Source organism: Apis florea, unplaced genomic scaffold, assembly GCF_048593485.1.
Source record: "Apis florea isolate Af1SG1 unplaced genomic scaffold, ASM4859348v1 contig_3158_pilon, whole genome shotgun sequence".
In the NCBI taxonomy this organism is placed as follows: Eukaryota; Metazoa; Arthropoda; class Insecta; order Hymenoptera; family Apidae; genus Apis; species Apis florea.
This window is the reverse complement of record NW_028256713.1, coordinates 787,008-810,625: the sequence shown is the minus strand read 5'-3', so window position 1 is coordinate 810,625 and position 23,618 is coordinate 787,008. Positions and strand designations below refer to the sequence as shown.

Here is a 23,618-nt window from a genome sequence, read left to right as displayed (position 1 = left end):
AGATCAAAATTTAATCGACTAACTTTTTTCAAAGTTTTTTCCCACGAAACAGAAACGAAAAATACGATCACTACTCGATCAAGAGAGATAAAAAACGTTATTCTGTTGTCCATGTTTGACAATTATTTATGAAAATTAACGAACGTTGCGTTACGACGAGTAGAAAGACTGAAAATAAATGACGAGTCAAATATTCCCTTTTACTTTTTTTCAATTCCAATCCTGCTCGCGATCTCTGTCTTTTCTTCAATAACGCAAGTTACTCGGTGTGTTCCAGGTGGTAATCGGAAATTATGAGGTGGTTCTGGATTATCGTGCTAATAGCTCTGGCGCTGCCAGCAGCCGTGCCACGAAAGACGCATCGCAGCAAACCGAGTAAGTAGCCAACATTTATATCGAGCCCTCTCTTCTTCACCCTTCTTCAGAATGGCGACGAAATGTAAACACCTATCGGCGAATTTCTCGCGATATTTCTTATCGAATCTTTGAAACAACGAAATATGGGAAGAGATATTCCCATATTTCGAGGGGAAATGTTTCGAGAATGCGTCGAATGGATGGTGAATTGTGACAAGCTTTGAACGCCGACGAAACATTTGGATATTTTCCTTTCCTTTCCTTTTTTTTAATATTTTGAATATGTGTTTTTTTCTCTCTCTTTTTTTTTTTTTTTTTTTTTAGAGAAAATTCAGAAAAGTTTCGATAATCTGGTGGAATCTTGGACGAGTATTATTTAATCTTGCTCTTTAATGAAAAAAAGAAAAAAAACAATGTTCGTTGCGAATTTTTTTTCATAATATTCATTTGGTGTGTATACGATAGTAGTGGAGAAAAGGTTGCACACGGATTCATTATGCACACCTGTTACCCCAAACTCTGAACTTCGTCGTTTCTAATTTCGAGGCAAGGAGAGGGAAGGGTACAAAGTTGGTATAAACAAAGGAAACCGTGCGAAACTGCTTTAGGAATTTTGTGATTTTTTGCGAGTCAAATTTTTTATTCGGGAGGAGGAAAATAAATCGAAGAAAAGATGAGAAAGAAAGAAGAAGAAGAAAGAGTTAATTTTTCTGACAGGATTGCATCTTCTTTATAAAGATTTCTTTCGTCGAATCGAATCATCGAATTATTGATTTTTAAATATTCGGGAATAAAAATAGGAACCATCGGAGAAAAGTTCAGCACTTGATTTTTTCATATTTGAAAATTGAAATACGAATAGATGGAAATTCTTGGGGAAAAAGTTGAAAGGAGGATTTAGAGATTGAAATTTCTCCTCTTCCCTGGTGTTTCTCAAAGGGAAAGTTAAAACGTGTAACGAGGATGATGAAACGAAATGCAATTACGATCAACACTTTTTTTTTTTTAAATGAAAAAAAAAAAAAACGAAAAAAAAAAATTCGTACGAAACATTGAAAATTCCGTACATTCATTGGAATTTATATTTTGCCAATATTTTCGGTTCATTTTTTTCTTTTTTTCATCAAGCGTGAATTAAAAACGATGAAGAAAAATATATAAAGAATATATATATGTATTAATTCCATGTACATACTCCATATACATATATATATGAGTTCATATTTTTTTTAATTAAAAAAGAATTTCACGCATAAATTCCACGGATTGATAGCGAAAATATTATTTTAGATGAATTTTCGAAATAAATAACCAACGAGAAGTCATCGTGTCGAAATAAAAAAATAAAATAAAGAAAATGAAAAAAATTAATAAAAATCCCAAGACTTCCAATAAAGTATCACCCAAGAGACCAATATAAGCAAAGAAACAAAAAAAGAAAAAATCAATGATACAATCACTCAAATTCCATTTCATCGCGCGAGATCCCAAAATAAAATAAATTGTCAAAAAATTCGCGATCGACAGATAAAAGGAAAGAGAAGAGGAGAGGATACCCTGAATCCCAATCAAGATTCCCAATAAATCGGTAAAAAAAAAAAAAAAAACCCTCATCTTCCAACGAGCAAATTCCACTTCTTCAGAAATACCACCCGATACAGACCCGATATCCTCAAGTACTTCCCCCATATTCACCCCCCTTCCTCTCCACAACAAGACATCGTCCCGAGATCATCCTCCACCTACGAACCTCTTCGAAAGTTTGTTTGTTTCGAACCCTAAAACAGGATCCCTCCTCTTCCACAACTCTCCTTCTTTCTTCTTCCCTCGAGGAGAAGGAAACCACGTCATTCTCTCTCGTGAGAGGTTTAACCTCCTGGTCCCGAAACGTTAAATTATGGATCAAGGCCGGGTGGTCGTCGAGGTCATCCCCGTAAATTTTATCGAAACACCGCGAGTGGATAAAGATCCGATCGGTCGAGAGATGATGGCCGAGGTCGAGGTCGAGAGAGACCACGAGATAAATTAGGGATGCTGATAGGTAATTTACAAGGAGATCAAGCTTGTCGTTGATTACGCGCCAATGGGACAATGCCCGATTCCGGCTTCATTCGTCTATAATTTGGGATCATTCGCGGGATATTCGGGGATCGACGATTATCTAGGATCGGGATTCTCTCTCTGTAATGAGATTTCGAACAGGGGATAACTCGTGTTTAAGGGGATATATCGTGGTTAATCGCTCGTTTTTGGAAATATGGAAAATTTTTGCATAGAATTTTCTTTCGAGAACAGAAGTATCGAGACATTTGGTTAAATTTATTCGAGGACGTTCGATGATAAGAGCTTGTTATCAATCGATCCTAGAATTTTCCACAGTCAACCTTTCGTTTCTCTTACAGCTGAATTTCTTTCTACCTCTTTCGTACACCAAAATTTATTGTTATTGATCTATATTAACCTGTTAACTTAATAATATTAATTCGTTCGAGGAACAGGAGAGACGTGGAGAAATCTATTCGCGAATGGTTTAATAAAAAGGAAAATCGATGGAAAACCGGTCTCATAATTTTTTGCCCCGCGTTTACGAGGGAATTCGAAGGGAAAAATGGCCGGTGATGGGGAATCGGCTCGGTTTCGATCTCTTAGCAAAATTCAGTGGAGCCAGATGTCGTCGCGGGATCCACGGCGGAAAGAAATCCGCAAGATCCGTATTTACCCCCTTACATAGGTGGCAAAGTTTGCCCAACTATGAGTAATATCCGCCACTTGTCGAGGGCAGAGGCCAGAGTTTTCGCAGCCCCCCATTAATCAGAGAAAAATTCTTACTCTTCGCGAGACGTATGGATTCATATTGATCGGGACTTGGTGACTTGGTGAATCGGGTGAGGAAAATGGAATCGAGTTTGAGCTTCCAAGAATTAATGAAAAAAAGAAAAGAAAAGAGAAAAAAAATGATCGATGAGAGTAGAGATTTTGTTTCCTGTGTGAAAAATTGAATCGGTGTGGTTTGGAATATTTGACAATTTCGAAAAAAAAAAAAAAAAATGCGAATAGAGAATGTCTCTGTGAAAAATTGTGCTTTTTGGCGAAGTTTTGGAATATTTTTAAATAATATAAAGAGATTTCCTTTTTTATGGAAAATTAAAAAATTAAAAAAAATTAAGTTGGTTTTTGTAATTTAAAGGAATCGATAAAAATAGAAAATGGTATAGAATCCTTTTTTTCCTTTTTTTTTTTCGTGGAAAATTGAGTCGAGCTTGAGTTTCGAAATATTTGAAGAATAAAACTTTTTTTTTTTCGAATCGAAATATATTTTGAAGGGTAGATAATTATTAATGAATTTCTATTTCGAAAGGAACAGGATCTTTTTCGTAAAAGCAAGTTCCTCCTTATATATGCATCCTTCTCTTCCTTCTTAATGAAGCGCGAAGAGCGTGAGAAATTTTTTTAATTAAAATTGTAATTGAGGATACACGTAGGGGTTACGAAAAATGGGTCTCGTGTTTGCTCTGTAAATGGACTCGTCGATAAAGTAACCCGAGAAGTTTCTTAGACAAAGGATGGGTAGGTGTTAGGGAAATGTTCCGTTCAAAGGGACTCTTAATTAGATGTTAAATTTGTGGAGGATGGGAATACCGGTGATAATGGTTGGAACTTTGTAATGGAGATCGCGAAAGGTGTTGTCAAGAAATGGTATGCAAAATACGAGGCCACTTTCAGCAATTAGAATTGCCTCCACGATCCAATATTTATTAATCCCTTTCTTCTCGTTTCTTCCACAATGTATCCATACTTCGTTCGATTTATGAAAAAAGATATTTTATTCAAATTCATATTTAAATTCTTCAAGAAGTATTATTACTTTCACTAATGATTAAAAAAAGAAAAGTGTGCTTTTAGTTCATTTTTAAAAACAAATAAAAATAACCCTTCCTTCTCGTTTCTTCCTCTTTCCACACTTTCGATATCTCATTTATAAAAACAAGATAAACCTTCGAAAACCTAACATCTAAATTCATCCATCTTCAAATCCTTCCAAAAGAATTCTTACTTACTCTGTTCTCGAATAGAATTCAACTTTCGTTCGTATTAATGATTAAAAAAGAAAGAAAAGTCGTACGGTTTTAACCCCCTTTTAAAAATAAAGGCGTACAGCGCGCAACTAAATTAAAAATCCGATATAAAGCCCGCTAACTAATTGTTTCGCAAGGAAGATCTCGGGTAATAAGATTTTTTTTTTTACGAGCACTCCCTTATATCAGCTATTAGCCGGTGCGCTCGTTGCGTGGCTTTACGAACCAAGCACTCGGACAGTTACGCGAGCGAAGTGAAATACGGGTGCCGAGATCGGGTGATATACGACGTTTTTATAATGGACGCTCTCCTATTGTTGGACGGTAATTGGTCAAGAATTACACGGAGGGTGTATCACGACTTGACGCGGTGGCGGTGCAGAAATGGCCGCACCACCTTGAAACAAGTGTGACCCATTGTTCTCGGGCGTAACTTGGTTTAATAACCGAGTTCGTTTCGTTTGCTCCATCAACCATGGAATAAGCCATTGTTGGAATTTCTTTTGTCCCGTGTTTCGTGGAACATTTAACCCGGCCAAATCTTTTATCAGTACTTTTTTCTTCAAATGTTTCTCTTTGATTTTACATACAGGATGCTTTATGTATATTTTATATAACTTTAATCGTTACATCGTTTAAGAAATTTCTTAAAATTATATTGGTATTGTATACCTTTCAATTGTCTATGTTCACCTGTGATGATGAAAGGAAGCTCGAAAGCTTCTGATTATAAACGATGCGGAGAGTATTCAGATATTGCTCAAACTTTTACTTTTTTCTCTGATATATGTATCGATACAGGCATCATCGTGTATAATATATTTATAAAATGAATAGGAAGAAGAAAAGTATTATATCCTTTTTTCTTTACTTCGCGTTTAATTCTCTTCCTCCCTTACAAAAATCGAAATCCTTCTACAAAGAACCTATAAAAAGGAAATATATTCCCTTTCGTGCGTCATTAAATCGCTGCCTATTCGCATCATACTCGAAACAGGGAAACTTGCCTTCCCTCGTTTCGACATGGACGGCAAACAGGGTAAAGGGTATGAAAATAGAACGTTATTGCTCGTTTCGAGTTGGCGCTGTCGATATTCACCCTTTAAAGCGGACACTTGTTCCATGGTCGAAAGGGAAGGAAATGGAGCAACGCGTGCAAAGAGAAAGGGAGATGAAGAGGGTGAAGAGAGAAGGAGAGAGTTTTATTGACAAGGAGTATCGGTTATCGAGACGTTGTTGAGAGGAAACGTTTGCTTTCAGCGCCGAGGCTGTACGGGGAGAGGGTGCCTGTCAAGTTGCTGAGAACGAGCAACAGCAAGGTCCGTCAGAAGATCGTCGACACCCATAACTATCTTCGCACCCAGGTCAAGCCCCCAGCTGCTAATATGCTGGCCATGGTGAGTGATCTATCAGTTTTTACTCCTTTGAAATTTCGATCCTCTCTAATCGATCTGCGTTCTCCAATGAACGTTTCTCCAATCATAATAATTGTAATAATCTATATAATGTGTATTATTAGCATAAAAGAAAAGTGTCATTAAGTTTTCCAAAAGTTGTTACGTATAATAATTGCCAAGATGATTATTGCACTTTTAATACAGAATATAAACTAGTTATTTGTTAGATAAGAATAAGGATTGTATAAGCATGAGAAAGATGGAAGGCCGCGTTCAGTTTGTACCAATTGATTAAATTTCCATAAATTCATCGATCAAGACGATGCTCCAAAAACCTTATCTCTACTCGAAGATTCATCCCATTGAACAATATACAAGACATACGTTCATTCATCTTGAAAGAAAACCACAAAACCTTTACCCAACTTCAAATCGCCCATAATTCACAATCCCTTCGCAATCCCTCTCCTTTAATCTACTTTTTGTTTGATCCCGTTCCCGAAATATCGTCGCTCGAACGCGAGCATCATTTCCGACCGTTCCTTATCCTCGCGTGTGTTCCACAACACATCGAACCTGTCCCAAGCGCAGCACTTGTGCGCTGGTCAACGACAGACGCTGAGTCATCGTTTTTTCCCCCTCCACCACGCGTGGACGTGCACACATCTCGAGGGAGTGGGGGGGGAGGAAAAAAATTAGATCACGGCGTTTCTAAGAATTTCGATCGCCATTCATCGTTGGCGCGTCCGTGCATTTTAAACGGGCGAACTTTCCGCTATCTTGGTGAGATATCGATGTGAAACAAAAACTCCGTTGTTTCTACGAATTATTTCGATGAATTATATAAGCGGGATACAGAATGGGCAGAGTTTGGTTAGGAAATCGTTGCGTGTTTTTATTGGGAATTGTAAATTGTTCTGGTATCGTTGGTGGTCGGCCTGCACGGGACATTCCACGTATATTGGGATTGAAAGATGGGATTTTTCGTTTAATTAGAGTTTGTTGTACGCATGATTCTCCTTTTCTTTTTTTTTTTTTTTTTTTTTTTGAAAACGGTTTACAATTTTTCTTGAGCCGAAGAGGATCTGCGACACGTGAATTTTAGTAATGCATTTAATTGTTCGGTTTCGTAAATTTTTAGAATTGCACGGGAGGATTAACTTTTGATCGCGATTTCCGAAAATAATCGTGGTAAAGAAAGAAAAAAAAAATCGCGACACATCGATATCCCGCCAGTTTTATCCTGAAAATGGAAATTACTTTCGGATCGTTTTATCCCAGTAAAACCGACATTAAAGTTTACGCACGAACTGCAGTTTACATAATCAGGGTTACGAAAACTACTCTCTATAAACAATGTTATTTCCCTTCGATTTTGTACTCGACGTTTGGTATCGGGAATGGGACAAAAGTTTCGTACGATATTTTTTGTTATTGCGCGTTACAGGGAAAACGTACAGCCCACGTATATTCCACGGGAATGAAGGTTCTAACTTTACTACACGTTAGTTTATTATCGAGCCAAATAGAAGGGAGATTTCGAATTCTATACCGGTGGTATTTTGGCGTTGTTTCACATAAATGCGCCGTATTTCATGAATAAAAGATTTAATCAATTCCTATGTTTTATTTACGCGCTCAAAATAAAAAGTACATTTAGATTTAGAAATTTAATATTTCTTTATAATATATGTATCCTCTTTCGCTTTGTCTTGTCCTCTCTTCGAAAAGATTCCATATTGTATCTAATTCTTCTATTCGACTCGATTACAAAATTGAAGAGATTGCATCGAATTTATCCAACGACAAAAATTCGAGTGTTTATATGAAGAGGCGGAAGCATTCCCTATTTCCACTCGTTGATCCTGTTGTTTTTGAAAAACCATTCGAGAAACATAACTCGAATAATTTACGGTTCTCGATCACGGTTTTGCAAAATCGGTGGATTTTTCGAGGGAAACGAAGATTCGACCGGGGAAATCCCTTTGTGTCTCCTCCACGCTTCGTTAATCGTCGCGACAAAAGCAGTTGCTCGGTTTTTTTTAGAAGGCGCGGCTCATTGCCTCGGCGAGAGAAGGAGACGAGGATCGTTAAAACGACGCCTGTTACGTTAGAATGTTTTCCACTCGGATTGAAACGGATACTTGGAATCCGCCCCTTCGAGAAATAATCGAATCCGACACGACTCGTTGGCGAAATGCAATCGATTCGTTCAACGTGGTGCAAGAATGTCAGAGGGTTAGTAGAGGGTCGAGATAATTGGCTTTGAACGTGGGCGATTCCGTGGTCATTGTTTATTTCGGTTTGACGAGTTTGCTTCGACGACGAGATAATCGGCTGTGAAACGAATACTTTTCTCGCTCGATAATCTTTTGCTAATACGAATCGCTCGGAATGGTTCGTTCAGTCGATTATCGAGTTTTAGAATTTTTTTTACGGGATCATTTAAAAAATTTCATTGAGCATTGAAAATTTGTCGATTCAACTAATTTTAAGTGATCATTATCGACGAAATAAATTCATTTGCTCGTAATAATTACGAAAGAACTGAAATTTATTTAGCTAACTCTTCCCTAAAATTCTTCCATCTTTAAGATAACGCGCAACGAATAAAACGAATCGAAGATGTCACCAATTTTAAATTATTACTATTACATTTAAAGTATATAATCAAACAAATATCAATTTTACCAAGAAATAAATTACCTGTTGGATTTAAAAGACAGGAAGGAAGAGAGAGAAAGAGAGAGAGAGCAGAGTACACACAGTTTGATCAAAAAAGTTAGCCCAAAAGAAGAAGGAGAGAAAAAATCATTTCATTCGTAAATCATTAATTTTAAATTATACGTTTAAATCATCGAACAAGTACCAAACATCGCAATTTCACCAAGAAATAAATTACCTATTGGATCTAAAAGACAGGAAGGAAGAGAGAGAGAGAGAGAGAGAGCGGAACGAAAGTTAACCGAAAACGAAGAGGAGGGGGGGAGGGAAAAAAATCATTTCCTTCCATTCGTAATTATTCACCAATTTTAAATTACACACGTTAAAGTAAATTTGTTTCGTCGAACGACAAGTATTTCCCTTTATTCGCGCGAATTTTACCGAGAAATGAATTATCCCACGGGTCTAGAAAACAGGGAGAGAAGGGGGGGATCAGAGTACACTGTTTGGTCACGGGAGATCAATCACGTCGCATACCGTTTTGTTCATTCAACATCCGAAACAATTACTTCCGCGTTTGCCATTAAACACGCTTCCCCGCTCCCCTCCCCGTTGTTAACAACAAACGGGGAAGGTTTATAGCTCGCTCGTCCAATGATGAATTTTAAGTTGATTGCGCTGCTCCCGGCATAAAACCCAAAATGGCGGGCCACGATCGTCGCGCTGTTTCGCGGATATTTCCCTCCCCGCCGCCATTACGGTTAATGCATAATAAATAATCTCATAAGTCACGCCACCATTGATCCTGATTATTCACGGGCATTAACGATGATGAATCCCCTCTGGTTGAAGTGGCGGCTCGTTCGTTATACATTGTCGAGTAATCGGTTGTTGTTGGACGCGACGCTCCCCACTTTTGATTCGGTTTAATTAATCCGGAGGGGAAGGGGGAAATTTCGAATTTTAATCATCGAGATATCGGAAAACTACGGGTACGATGACTTCGGGATTAACCGCGTGGGAATAAATAATCGACAAAATAGTCGATAAAACGACAATTCTTGTCGAGCTTGTCTCGTCGATTGACACGATCACGGGACACAACCGGGTAGATCGATTTGAATTTCAGTTTCGGTTCAGTTTCTATTTTCGGTCACTCAAGAGGTTCTTTCACTCAGGATGTTAATAAATGTTCGTCTCGCGAGATAGAGTGGACGAAAAGGAAAATTTGTTGTTTTCGGCCTGCTTCACCATCAAAATCCGCTGGACCGGATGGACCATTTGGCTCGCTCTAGTTGCTGCAGTTCGACAGACTAATTCGTCTCGAGTTTAATTCGAGTTGGTTATGTTCGATGCGTTACACAATTGACTATGGATCGAATCAAGTTATGCTATTCAGAATTGCGAAAAATTCATTGGATATCCCGAGCAACCATTTCCTTTGAAGCGTTGTAGTCTGTATATGCTAAGAGAGGGGGAGAGAAAACAATTTCTCTTACGTAATTTTCTTATCAGAGAAGATTTTCGTGGAAGATGTTTTCCAGCCTCGACAATACACGATACAGCTCTTTCTTGGTGGTCCAGAACTTGACCTAATTGTAAGTGTTTTCGTTTCAGGAACAGAACTGCTATATATATATATATATATATATAGCAATTTCAAATTTTTGAAGTTTGAAGAATCGTTGAATTTTCCTCATCTTGAAATATATTCCATTTGTAAGTTTCAAATGGAATAATATTTGGCGATATGGATACTGCTTAAAAATTTAATTCAATACATATTAATAATCGTAATTTGAATTCTATTAGAGAGAGAGAGAGAGAGAGAGAGAGAGAGAGAGAGAGAGAGAGAGAGAGAGAGAGAGAGAGAGCGCAAGTTTTAAACTTCAAAACTTCCAAGCTTTCTTCTACGGTCGAAAAAAAGGTAAACGTTTGGACAGTGTAATTTAAAGTTAGAGATTTAATTAAAGAAAAATAATGCCGTGTAATTTCTGATATAATTTTTGATCCTTCGTTCTCACCCGCGACTGACTTCCCTCCTTTGAAAGGGGCGGCAAACAATATTTTTCTTCGTTTATTGAAAGTTTTATGCAAAGTAGTGGCGTGATATAAAACGCGTTAAACACTCCATAACTCTGGAAAATCTACATAATTTCCCTGTATTCCACAACTTCTCGAACTCGGTCGTCCCGGATCTTTCCAGACTTCGCTAACTCTTCGAATGTAACGCAATTTACAAGCTTTCATATTTCATTCGTACTCGCTATTTCGAGGCACGTAAATCGTCGTTCAAAATGAAAATATGATAATCCAGCTTGTACGAAGAATTTAACAAAATTTGCAATTTCAGTGTTCCGTTCGAAAATTTCACGCGTTGTGTTGATTGTAACACTTAAGTTGAAGTGAAAGAAAGAAAAGAAAAAAAGAAGAAAAAAAAACGAATATTGGAAAATTTCTTCTTCATCTCTTTTATGAGAAATTTTAATACGAGTATTCCATCCTCGCGAATCGTCGTCGAAAGGGCAGGACCAAGAAACAATCATTGATTTTATGCAATTCATTCTCTTCAGAATGAAAACAAATTTTTCAAATTTAAAACGTTAAAAAACGTCTTCGAGGCAAGACGAAAAGAATCAATTTACAAACTTAGAGATTTTAAATTACGCGAAGCGCGAAGAATAATTTTTGCTTCTTCTTCTTTCACATTCCCTTCTTTACAAATAATCTCTTTTTCTCTCGAGAGAGATCTCGTAAAGAGAATGAAGGAAGTTGGCGATTTCCGCGAGATTTTCATCGAGGAGAAAAGTTTTGGTCGAGACGAAAAGAAGGTTATCCAGAGGGCAATAACAAAGGAAACAGAATCACGTTGAGAGGTGGTGAGAAAGCCCCTCGATAATTCCGGTAATAACGTTGAAAGCGATATAATTCAATTTTTTCACCCGGGAACGGTGTAACACGCATTTTAATCCAGCTACGATAGAAAAACTTTCCGTGCTGGTAATTGGACGTTGATTAAAGCGAAACGGCAAAGATACTCGGATAGGTTGTTAGGCCGTGAAAACGTTTCGCCGATTTTACCAGATAAAATCGACCCGATCCACCAAGAGTTTTATGCGTTTCGATTGAAATCGATTAAATGAAGATTATTATATGGGATAGGAGATATTGGAAAACTCGGTTCAATTTCGTAGATGGAATTAACGAAAGTATCGGGAAAGTAGTAGAAATCGTGATGAAAAAGTGTGATGTTTGTATCCGCTCCCCCCTTTTTTTTTTCACAATTTAATGCAATTTTGAATTGCGAACGATATATGTGATTTCATAAAAAAGAGTAGCTGGAAGAGGAATTACAATTTTTGAAAATGATGAAAAATTGTAGGGCGGGCGAATCGAGAGTTTCGAGCAAAATTGATTACGCAGTATGCAGATGAAAAATCATCCAACTTCCTTCCGGCAAAGTTCCACAGACTCTTTACCGAATGCAATTAGTCCAATTATCTTACGTCCACGTAGTTGGAACAATTATAGAGTATCTACGAGCAGAATGCGTTAATGGAATCAGCGCTGCATTTAACGAATGGAATCTAACTTTGAAACAAAGCAGCCCGTTTAATTCCTATTGAATAGAAATTCCAAACAACGTACGTTTTTGTTAATTCGAAAATTAATTAGTAAAAAATCTACTCGTAAAAATTTCCCTCCTAATTCTTCAAAAACGTAAAATTACATTTAATTTCCAAACTCCAAACTTTTAAAAATTCACACCGTACCCATAAACGTATCTAGGGTTCCCTAGCAAACTGTACATTTGAATGAACATTCATCTACGAATTTATTTCATTGCGCGACGATCAACGAAAATCAACGAAAATCTATAATAATCTCTGACACAATCTCTAAATTTAAATTTAAATCTTAAACCTTCGACTCTAAAAATCCGCGCAATTCGATATAAACATATCTACGGTTTCCTAGTAAGTTATACTGGTGATCCATTCAGAGAAAATCAATAAAAATCGATTTGAAAAATTCACGATACAATTTCTAAACTTGATTAAAATTAAATTAAAAACTTAAAACCTTCGATTCTAAAACGCACTATTTCTAATATCTACATTACCGACATAACCGCGTCTAGGGTTCCCTAATAAGCCGTGCATTTTAATAAACACCGGTTCACGGTGTTTCATTACGAGGATAATGGCTCGACGACGCATTTACGTTACCTCTTCGTCGTTTTAATCTTCGCGAATAGAAGGAGGCTTGGAAAATTCGCAATGTTCACGGGGAGGGAGAAAGTCATCGAGACGTTGTTACAAGGGAGGTTAAAGGGAAGGTACGAACGGTTCGATAGCCGGATGCAAGGTCTGCGATGAGTTATAAATTTTTATGAGGATCGCTCTCGCGTTAAAACGATACCGGGGGTAGAAAATTAATGGGATGAGTTGGAACAAACGAAGTGGCGCTTGATGTTACAGTCGCCTTCGTTTCGTTTATGGAGGGGAAGAATGGTTCGATAAATTTTTCGCCAAGATTGCGTCTGGTTATAAAGATTGTATTGTTTTTGCGAAATTTCTTAAACATTTTTGCGGGTGAATAATTTTCTGACTGTGGCCAACTTTTATTCTTCTCGTTCCACTTTCTCGTCGTTTTTTTTTTGTCTAATCTTTCTAAATATAATTTTCGGGAATATTTTTAGAATTATTTCGAAGAATTCGAAATTTGATAATTCGTTTTAATAAATTAGTCATGCATGCCTCGGAATACGACCTTCCATTCTCTCTCTTTCTCTCCGGATTTTTATACATATCCCAATACGACGTCTGCGAATTTCATCCAACATTCACCTATTGATGATTTGCATTTGAATTTCGTTTTCCCAAATTTTCGATTAATGTATGTAAATTATTAGGAAAACATTGGTGCGCTGTTTCAGAAATGGCATCCAGGCTTGGCCAAAGCTGCGCAGAGATGGGCCAATCGATGCCTTGGATTGGTACACGACAACGCGACTGGCCTATATTTGGACGGTTTTGGGCAGAGCGGACAGAACATCTTCATTACGACGAGAAGGACACTGTGGTGGGTGTACACACAAGTGTATTTGTGTATCAATAAATATTTCACGATTCTTAAAATCTTTCCTATGCGTTATTTCGCATAAAATTAGATTGTATAACTGTTGTGTATCGGTTTAATTTTAATCTTCCTTTGTTTAGAAGAACAAAGGAGCGGATCAAAATGAATATTACGGGCATCGAATTATTTTATAGAATTTTAAGATAACTCGGTTTCTTCTCTAAAAGATGTAGCATCTTGTTGCCTTTGAATTTATTCCAAGGTTCGTTCGAAGATCGTCCAATCTTTATTAGGATAGCTCTTTCATCAGACGAGAAAGTTTCGAGCGATTTACGAGTCAAAATGCATCAGAAAGTACCACCAGCTACGATGTTTAATAACCAATATTCTCTGATCTATTCTTACTAAATCTGGAACGGATCAATATAATATATGATTTTCTCTTCCATAATTTTTCGAACAAAATTATTATTGTATGCCGTAACAAATTTAGAAACTTTGGAAGAAACGAACAAATTCTGAATATTGAATTTTATAAATTCATATGAAGTCAATTTCTTTTCTCTCGATCTTCTCTAAGCTTTCTCAAGACTTTTTAAAATTGAGCAAAGTACCCGGTACCCTGAGTCTCTAGAGTGTATTTTAAAATACAACACACGATCCTCGAAATTCTTTATTACTCAAATTCGCGTCAAGAAGAAATCATCTTTCTCGAGTGCACAATGTATTCGCTAACCCAAAGGAAGATTATTCGCTGCTGGGGATGATTGTCTCCATGGTGTGCTCGAGTAAAACCGCGTAATTCTGATGCACAAAGCATCGAATTTCGTGAGAAAGGGATCCTTATTTCCATACCAAGTTACCACGTCGATACGATTTTAATTAATTCGCTGTTTATTATTGTTTTCAATGAATTTGGTCGCGTAATTTCATTAACAATTGAAAATTTCATTAATTCCAATGAATTTATGAAATTTAATTAGATCACGAAGTGAAATATTCAAATAGCTGCAAAATAAAATGTCGTTGTGGAAGAAAGGAGAATATATTTTTTTCAAAAAGATAATTATATAAGAACGATATCGTTATTTATCAAACTTTGAAGCATCTTTTTGTTGTACAAAATTACAATGATTAATATTATTATTATTATTATTATTATTATTATTCTATCCTTCCTTTTGTTTCACATATTTTTTTACAAATATTCCGATCTAAATTATGAAAATTATATTTACGATCAAAAACATGAATATCCTTTCGAACGTAGCATAATAAAGCATGACGTTTCAATAAAAAAAAAAAGAGAAGAAGCAATCATAGAATAAATGTAAATCGAGTCAGATTTATAAATTTGTCACAATGTTTGTGTCAAGGATGGACCTCCTCGCGTATCCATTAATTACGTTTCGTGCATTTTAATCGCTTAATTAATCATCTGCATTTTAATTAAATTTCCATATTCGATCAAATTTAACTCTTTATCTCTCCCATTCCCTATATATTAAATATTCATCATCATTTCGTGAATTTTATGCAATATTTACTTATTATTAACAGAGTGATACAAGTTGAACGATATTTAAAATGTCGCTACGATCTAGCTAAAAATACAAAAAAAAAAAGAAAAAAAAAAAGGAAAAAAAAGAAGAAAGGAGGCTCAATTCTTTTCTTAGAACGATGAAATAAAAAGTTTTTCAAATTTCAACTTTTAAAACGAGAAAAAACTATTTCTGGAGGGAAGAGCTGATACGATACATTATTCATCGCCCCCATACGAATAAATTTATAAATACACGGGAATGGTGGAAAACGGTGTTATCGTTCAGACAGAAAAGTTCGATCCCGAAGTTACGATTCGACATTCTTCTATTTTTTCCGTCTAACGATAACTCGTTCTCGTATTCGTCGCTCTCCTCAGAGAGCCACCTGTTGACGTTCGACACAGAACCGAACCGATCCCACTTCCGCCATCTCCTTTTCCAATTCCAATCGAGATTCGCTCGTCTACACGTATATATTTTTAATTGACTCGATTTCTTTTCCTCTCTCTTTAAGGAGAAGAGAATTCCAAAAAATAATTGCCTCAATTTGTCGATCTACGATCGAAAGAATTCGTCATTTGCGAAACGTTTGATCGTGTTAAGATCCAACACTCGAGTAGCTTCAATAGTCTAACGATAATTTATGAGAGGATTATAGTTTCCTAACGCTTTCCAGATTCTTTCCAATTCAAACAAAGATACGAACGCACGAACAATTTATAAATAATAATTGTTTCAATTAAAATAACCATAAAACTATTATACGTTAAAATTTTAAATCCTCCTTTTAAACTTGTTTACATATATTTGGCAGAGAACTGTATAAATTTATCAAGAAGCCCTTAAATTTCAATTTCACAATTTTTTCAATTTTCGGATACGACATCTCGAAACGTCTATTTTGATTTAAAACTATCTGAAAATTAATATAAGCTCCAAGAATAAAAACAATTTTCTCTAGTTAAACCTTATCGTTCGCCTTCCAACGCGACTATTGATCCCTCTAAACTCGCATTTTCACGAAAAGTAAGGAAAAACTAAAGTTTCCAGATCAACAACGATACGATAATTCGCAAGAAAATAGACTTAATTCGTTCACTCGAAGCTCACAATGTAAACGATGATCCTATATATGGTTTAAGCCACCATATGTGCGATATTTAAGAATCGTCCAATTGTTTTAACGGATCGATTGCTTCGAGTTATTCCCTTTTTCTTTTTCCAGGAATTTCCCGATCAGGATGTGGTACATGGAGTACAAAGATTACAAATACGGCGACGACGAGGGGAACGATCTACACGAGATCGGGCATTACACCCAAATCGCGTGGGCGACCACGCATCTGGTTGGATGCGGCGTGAGCCACTGTACCGGTGGCCGAGGACCACTTGGCAAGGATTTCTTTATGTACGTCTGCAACTATGCCCCGAGGTGAGCGTATTTCCCTTTCTTTTCTGGATTATACTTCCTCTATCTAATTCCTTATCCTTTCCAAACTAAGGTAGGATAAATTTTGGGTAAGGACATCGAAACGGATATAATTTTTCGACAAATTTTATTCATTCTTACGCGATAATAACGTGGATAAATAAATTGGTTTTCGATTTTGTTGTATTAAAAAGAAAAAACTTTTGATCGAAAACGCGAATATTATTGAATCTCGTTTGTGCCTATCGCCACTCGTTAAGGAAGAAAAAGGTGGAACAAACGATGAAAGGGGTGGAAATGCGGAGCGCAACAAAGTGTCGTAACAAAGTTGAAGCGGGCATTCCTCCTCCTCGTAATTGTCCATCCACCCGCGATCTCGTTTCGTCATTTCCCCCTCTCAGTCTCCCCGGCTCAGTCGTTTTGGAAGCGCGTCCAGATTCCTTCTCCCTCGAATCATCATCAAGCGACGAGGTTTTTCGTCGGGCTCGTTTCAAAAATATCCCCAAACTCCTGTTTTTGGGCGAGAGCAACGAACGATTATTTGAAATTACCATTATCTAATTCTGTTCACAACGAAAATCTCCACGATAATTTGCACAAGAGTCTCTTCTCTCATCACCACATTAACCTCCAACTTGAGAGATTTAAATTTCCTCTTGAATTTATTGTTCGAAAAGAGCGAGCGAACGAACGATTTCGCAAAATTACCACTTCTGTTCACGAACGAAATTCGATATTTCGTACAAGAGTCTCTTCTCTCATCACTACATTAGCCTCCAACTTGAGAGATTTCCTTTTAAATTCATTGTTTGAATTTCTTCGAGAAACGAAGAAAACAATAAGTGAAATAAGATAATTTATACAAAAACGGAATCCTCGAAAGAGGAATTTTCTTTTTTAAAGAAAGAAACGTAGATTTGCCTCGAGAAATTTCGTACAACGCGAATTTCCTCGGCTGCGAAATTGAACTTTCCAATTGATCGAGGCGAAGTAACAGCGGTCGAAATTTCGAGTATCGATGGAATTTCCATCCATCGATAGTTTTGCGTGCAAAAGTGTAATCACGGTGATAGCGAGTTGGCATCGGGCGGGGGGGGGGGGGGAGGGGAATTATCGCGTGTTGGCTTCGGGACGCAGCTGGTTCCCCGAGAACGGGGAAGGGGGGGGAGAGGAGGAGAGGATTTACGGGGAGGGCGGCTCATTGTAATCGAAAAGTTTGCCGTGGCGCGGCGGAAGGCCACCGCCATAATCCGGAAAATTGCGGTCGGAGAAACGAATTTACGAGGACGCGCGTAATTTAAATTCCCTCCCCTTCTTTTCTTCGCTTTCCTCCACGGACTTTGCTCGTCCACGAATTGGTGTATCGGATAGGAAAGTTAAATGGAATCAAGGCCGATAGGAGGAGGATTTAGACAGCCTCGTACTGTCTTTCTCCTTTTTTTTCTACGATCTTAACTTCTGACCGAATTCGAATTACTTCGCATTCGAACGAAGTACAGTTGTACTTTCTCTAGAAAAATATTAGAAATATCAGGATATTAAAATGGTACCTTTAGAAATGTCATCGAAAAGAATATTAAGTTGTCGATGACAGTGAAAATTCTGCTAAGATCATGAAATATAATTTGATAGATATTTTAAATAGCGATTTTTTACTTCCTCTTCCAATCAAACTGCGAAACGTGTGACCGACATTCTTGTTGTTTATGGCACTATTGCAACTTAAATCGTAAAGCAAGGAGTTAATTATAAAGTATGGGAATAAATCCCTTCTTTTTTTCTACGATCGTAACTTCTCACCGAATTATTTTATCGTTCGTGACGGCATCCGAAACAGCGTTGTTTCATTTTTGAGAAGAGGAATGATCATCCGCGTCATCTCGTGGCTGAGCTATTTTCTATTTTCCCGATTTTTCCCATCGTAATAACTCTTTCTACTTTCATCTTCCTTCTCTTATCTGTTGTCTCCTTGTCCATCGTCGCGGAAACCGTTTAAATCCGTAACAAATAAACCGAAGAGTAAGAAAGAGCGAGGCAACGTTTCGAGGATCGCAGAGGAGAGGAAAAGGAGGAAACGCAAGGAAACGACGACACAAGGATAGAATTTTTCCTAGCAAGTGAAATTACACTTACTAGGTAGAAACGTCGTTTCAAAGGAATTCATCGCGATCTCATAAAAAGAAAAAGAAAATTTCGGGGAAAATTCAGGTTGCAATCCATCCGACTCGTGCCATCCACGATCTTTCGTGTTCCATCGAGGAGAGAAGAGTTATCGCGCTGGAACTCGTGACGAACGGTCGTCCGCGATGCCGTCCCCGATATTCCAAGGCTGTTCGTTCGTGATCTCGCCGACTATGGCGGTGTAACTCGACTTAAACGGCATCGTTCATCGGTTCACTACGAGCACTTCTTGTCACGCGAGTGTCTCGTTGTCTGGCAAGAAAAATGAGTAGTCGAATCTACTTGAACTCTTTATTCACGATATAGAAAGTACAAGTCAAAATTACCAAGACGGTCGAATACTGGAAGATTGTATGTCGAACACTGTTGGCGACTTTAAGAAGACTGATTTAGGCAGGAGCCTTTACTTATACTAGCGTTTTGCTGGTGTTTTAAGCAATTTTCACACGGTGCTTGATCTCCTGTCGCTGCTTAGTGTTTTAAGAAATCTTCACACAATCTGCACGCATAATTTTAGGTGTCACACGAGCGCCGTTATTTTAATTCGATCGAGCACGATCGATGATCTCGTTGGAAAGAAATTTCTGCAACTTTGAACGCGGCTACGCTTTTCCTTCGCCTTTGTCGTGAATTTATACTACTCGATGTCGCTTCGTTTCTCCTTCCCCCTTTCCTCTCGCCTCTTCCATCTTTGATATACGCGTTACATTCGCGTCCCCTGCTCGAATCATCCCAATATCTCCCTTCTTCTATTTTCCTCCTCTATTGCTTCCCTTTCTTCGCAGCGGTGTGCATTATCGACAAGGTGACTCGAGATGACAACGTAAAAGAGAAATTTTAACGTGCACGGTTGAATTGCGTGCACCCTCGCGAGAAACGTGTTGTTTGTGCGTCACGAGAAAAAAGAGAAGGGGAAGAAGGGGTGGGAGGAAGGTGAATTACAAAGTGTTCCTAATAGGTGGCGTGTACCCATCCAGCTTTTTGCTGAGAAGAGGGGCACGTCTTCTCGAGAGAAGACATCGCCTGACGTTTGACCCACTTCCACGATCTCTCCTTGCACGCGCTCCCCACTTTTTGGCCACCCTTTGCAAACCATCGCTTTTTTTTTTTTATTCGCGAGAAAATCACCACGCGATATACCATGTATTTTCATCTTTGCTTCTTCCATCTCTCTCTCTCTTTTATTATCAAAAAAAAAAAAATATTAAAATTAAGCGTGGAAAAAAAAATTGGAAATTTTTGAAGGGTGTTTCTTTACGATAAAAATTTTAAATTGTGGTAAAATATTTCACGTGTTTCGCGTTGTTACATCCCGTAACGTCAAATTGTCGACAAATGGATTAAACTGGGACAAATAAACAGCATAGCTTTGTCACGTTTTAAAATGAAATATATAGCGATATTATGAAAGCGGCACAGCAGCTCCCGCAATTTTTTCCGTAAATGCCCGAAATTCCCGAATAACGCGTGCAATTTGACTCGGTTTTTTCCCCCCCCCCCCAATTGATCCGATTGGACCAAGTGTTTGCAGATTGCAGCAAGATTAATTCCAATAAATCGTTCGATAAAAAAATTCAAAATTACTTTACCTCTACTTCTTACTCTTATAGAAGAATATCGAGTTAACGAGTTGCCTTGGAACGAAAGGAAAAACTATTCCGCTAAAACCGCGATCTTAAGACAGCTTAAAAATTCCAAGTTCCAAACTTCTCCATCGGGACAGTCACCGATGATACGAACTTTCCTTTTACCTCCATCGATAGTTAAAACATACGAAACTTCAATATCACCTTTCAAGTTTCGTTCAATTATCATTAATTAAAAATTTGCTATATATTGAACATAAAAGAAAGTGCTTTTTCAATTAAAATTATGAAAATAGCTCCATTCGATCTCTCTCTTCCTCCCCTCTTTCTCTACACAGTTCAGCTATAATTCCATACAATTTATCCGAACAACGATCGACCCGCGCTACTTGTTTAACCACGATCATTTCATTCTACTTATCCGACCATGATTGTTTCCACTTCATCTGTCGCCAATTATTCACCCTACCTATTTTCCACATTCCACTTCCTCGCGTTTCAAACTCGATCCTTCCTTCAAACGATCAATAACAACTAATAACAACAATAATTTTTGAATTTTCCTAATTTTCCTGCTTTCCCAGCGCAGAGGGCGATAAATAAAAGCTGTCAAGGGACGCGTACTTTTTTTCGCCTCGTAATTAATTTCACGGCGGGTCATTTGAATTCAAAGCGGCGGCGGCCCGCCACGAAAAATACTTTAAATGTAAATTAATCGGGGAGGATCGGCCCCAACCCCTCGTTCCCAATCTGTTTGTCGTTTTTCGCAAACGCGAAACTCGAGACGAAGAAGAAGAAGAGGAAGAAGAATAGGAGGAAAATCGCTTCTCGTGTTCTCGAGCTGCAATCGTCGTGAAACGTCTTGAAACGTCACGGCTTAATTGTCTGAAAGTAAAGTCGAGGCAAAGATTGCTCGGAGGGGGAAGGAGAGCGATTCGAAGCGGGTAAACGCGGAGTTATTAGGGGAGCATTTGCCACGGGGTGAGTGGAAGGAGAGGAGGGGCGAAATTGATGGGGAGAAATGAACGAGGCTGGAGGAGAAGCTTTTGTCCCGTTCTTCGAAACGAAGGGAACTCGCTTCGATTGCGAGAATAAGAGAATTATTCTTTTTTTTTTTTCTTTCTTTTTTTTGGTACCAGTTGCAGAATTAAGCAAGATTTGCTTTTTTTTTTTTTGGTATGACAATTATGATTCGTGGAACGGAATGGTAATTGTTCGAAGGATGATTATTATCGTGAAACTTGAGACATAGATGAGGAAACGAAATAGGAGCAATTAAAATTTTTTAGATTAGAAAACGATACTACCTTCCACGCTTGAATCCAAAGAATTTGAAGCTTTTTGCCGGATCGTTGTCCAATTACGGAACAATACCGTCATTCGATATATTTTCCAATATTCGAAACCATTTGAAACCACCTTGAAATCCTTTCCACTAAACCAGTCTCTAATTAACCAAAAATTCTCTTTATCAAAACGGCGTATTATATCTCCTTCACCAAACTCTCTAATTAATTACTCAAAAATCCTCCATTACAACGCCAATCGCACCTCGATCCAAGAATCTTCTCCAACAGATCCAATTACGCAAAATTTAAGATTTTTTTTTTTTTTACGCTGGAAAACAATATTCGATATATCTTTCAATATTCCAAACTCGAAACCACCTTGAAATCCAAGAATTTTCTTCAACAGACCAGTCTCTAATTATTCAAATATTCTCCACCACAACGATTCTCTAATTATCCAAAAACTCTGTATTACAACGGCAATCGCACCTCGTTCCAAAAAATCCTCTCCTCGCTATCCAATTACAAAACAATACTATCGTTCCGTATATTTTCCAAATCCAAGAATCTTCTCCCTCACGAATGTTTTAATCAGCGATTCTTGAATTGTTGGTTACAGCGGGAATTACAAAGGTCGGCTGGGCCACCCGTACGTTGCCGGGAAACCGTGCACCATGTGCAAGGACCACTGTTCGAGGAACAAGCTTTGCACGAACGCGTGCCACTACGTCGATCTCTGGTCGAACTGCGTCGAGCTGGCGAGGATGTTTCGCTCGTGGGTCTGCGAGACGAACACGAGCGAGGGCCGCGAGCGGCGGAAGTTCTGCGGCGCAACGTGCAATTGCGAGGGCAAGATCTACTATCACCACGGGTAGTGAACCCTTCCAACCCTTTCCTTCGCCCCCATCCTCGCGTCGATTCATCGTTCGCTCATCCTCCCCTCCTCTCTCGGGACGTAAGGTCGATACGATGCGAAATAATTTCGAGGTTTTGGAGGCGAGACGGGTTCCACAGGCCTTCGAGACTTGGAACAACGGGGAAATTGTAATTCCTCGATGAAAGGGACGAATTAGAGTTTCGTCGAATGAAATCGAGGGATTTGCGGCTGCTTACACTTTGCCCTTTGTTATAATTGATTTAGGGGCGTCGATCATTTCCACACAATTTCGTCGTTTAAACTTTCGATAGATTTGCCGGGCGAGTAATTACATGATTGGTTTCGAAACATCGGCTTCTCGACTTTTCGATGTACAATTCTTTGACGAATGCGGGAAGAATCGATAAATACTTCGTTCGAATAAAATTCGCGCGATAAGAAACGTTTAATTCTTTAACTGCGGATACTTTTAGCGCAGCCGAAAAAAGAAAAAAGATATTTCACCAAAATCAAATCATAACACGATAGACGATATGCGATAATTATTTTATAAATTACGAAAAGTATACGAAGTAAGAAAGTATCGTATAAACAAAGTGTAAACGTACAAGTTGTTATGTTACAGAAGCCTAAAATCTCAAAATTTATACTAAAAACTTCATCGCTATATTCGTCAATATCTCGTTCAACGCTTTTCGAGAAACTGGAAGAAATAGAAGACGATTTCCGTATTAGAGAAAGTTCACAAAGATATACATATTGAAAATGAAACTAATCTTTTATCTCGTTAACCAGGACGAAAATAAAAAATAAAAGCACGACGAAGAAAAGGATAAGAAAAATGAAACGAAAACAAACATAATTCTAATTTTAAATTATATTTATCGAAGTGAGATTCTATATTTTAAAAGATTTTTCCATTCATTTTTATCTCAGCTTATTTTATTTCATTCGTGTTAAGAAAAATTAACACGTTGTTTGTCCGCCTATAATTTTAGAGCACGTTTGATTTATAAACCATAACCCGCAGTCAAAGGGTTAAATCGTTCTCAAGAAGTTTTCTCCTCACGTTTGATACATAATCACAAGATATATCCACGGAATCGCTTCGATGCATCCCTTAGTCGCGAAGTTAA

General features: G+C 37.8%; 1 protein-coding gene across 2 annotated transcripts in view; it reads left to right on the top strand.

Moving 5' to 3' along the window:
- Positions 1-23,412, top strand: part of LOC100870015 (cysteine-rich venom protein pseudecin) — a 93,923-nt gene extending 70,511 nt beyond the window's left edge. For both annotated transcript variants that reach the window (XM_086909823.1, XM_086909824.1), the window contains exons 2-6: positions 278-375; positions 5,694-5,830; positions 13,434-13,579; positions 16,346-16,552; positions 22,225-23,412. In XM_086909823.1, coding sequence (XP_086765949.1) covers positions 294-375; positions 5,694-5,830; positions 13,434-13,579; positions 16,346-16,552; positions 22,225-22,480 — 828 coding nt within the window. In that variant the 5' untranslated portion in view covers positions 278-293 and the 3' untranslated portion in view covers positions 22,481-23,412. The remainder of the gene's footprint in view (positions 1-277; positions 376-5,693; positions 5,831-13,433; positions 13,580-16,345; positions 16,553-22,224) is intronic.
- Positions 23,413-23,618: the final 206 nt, after the last annotated feature.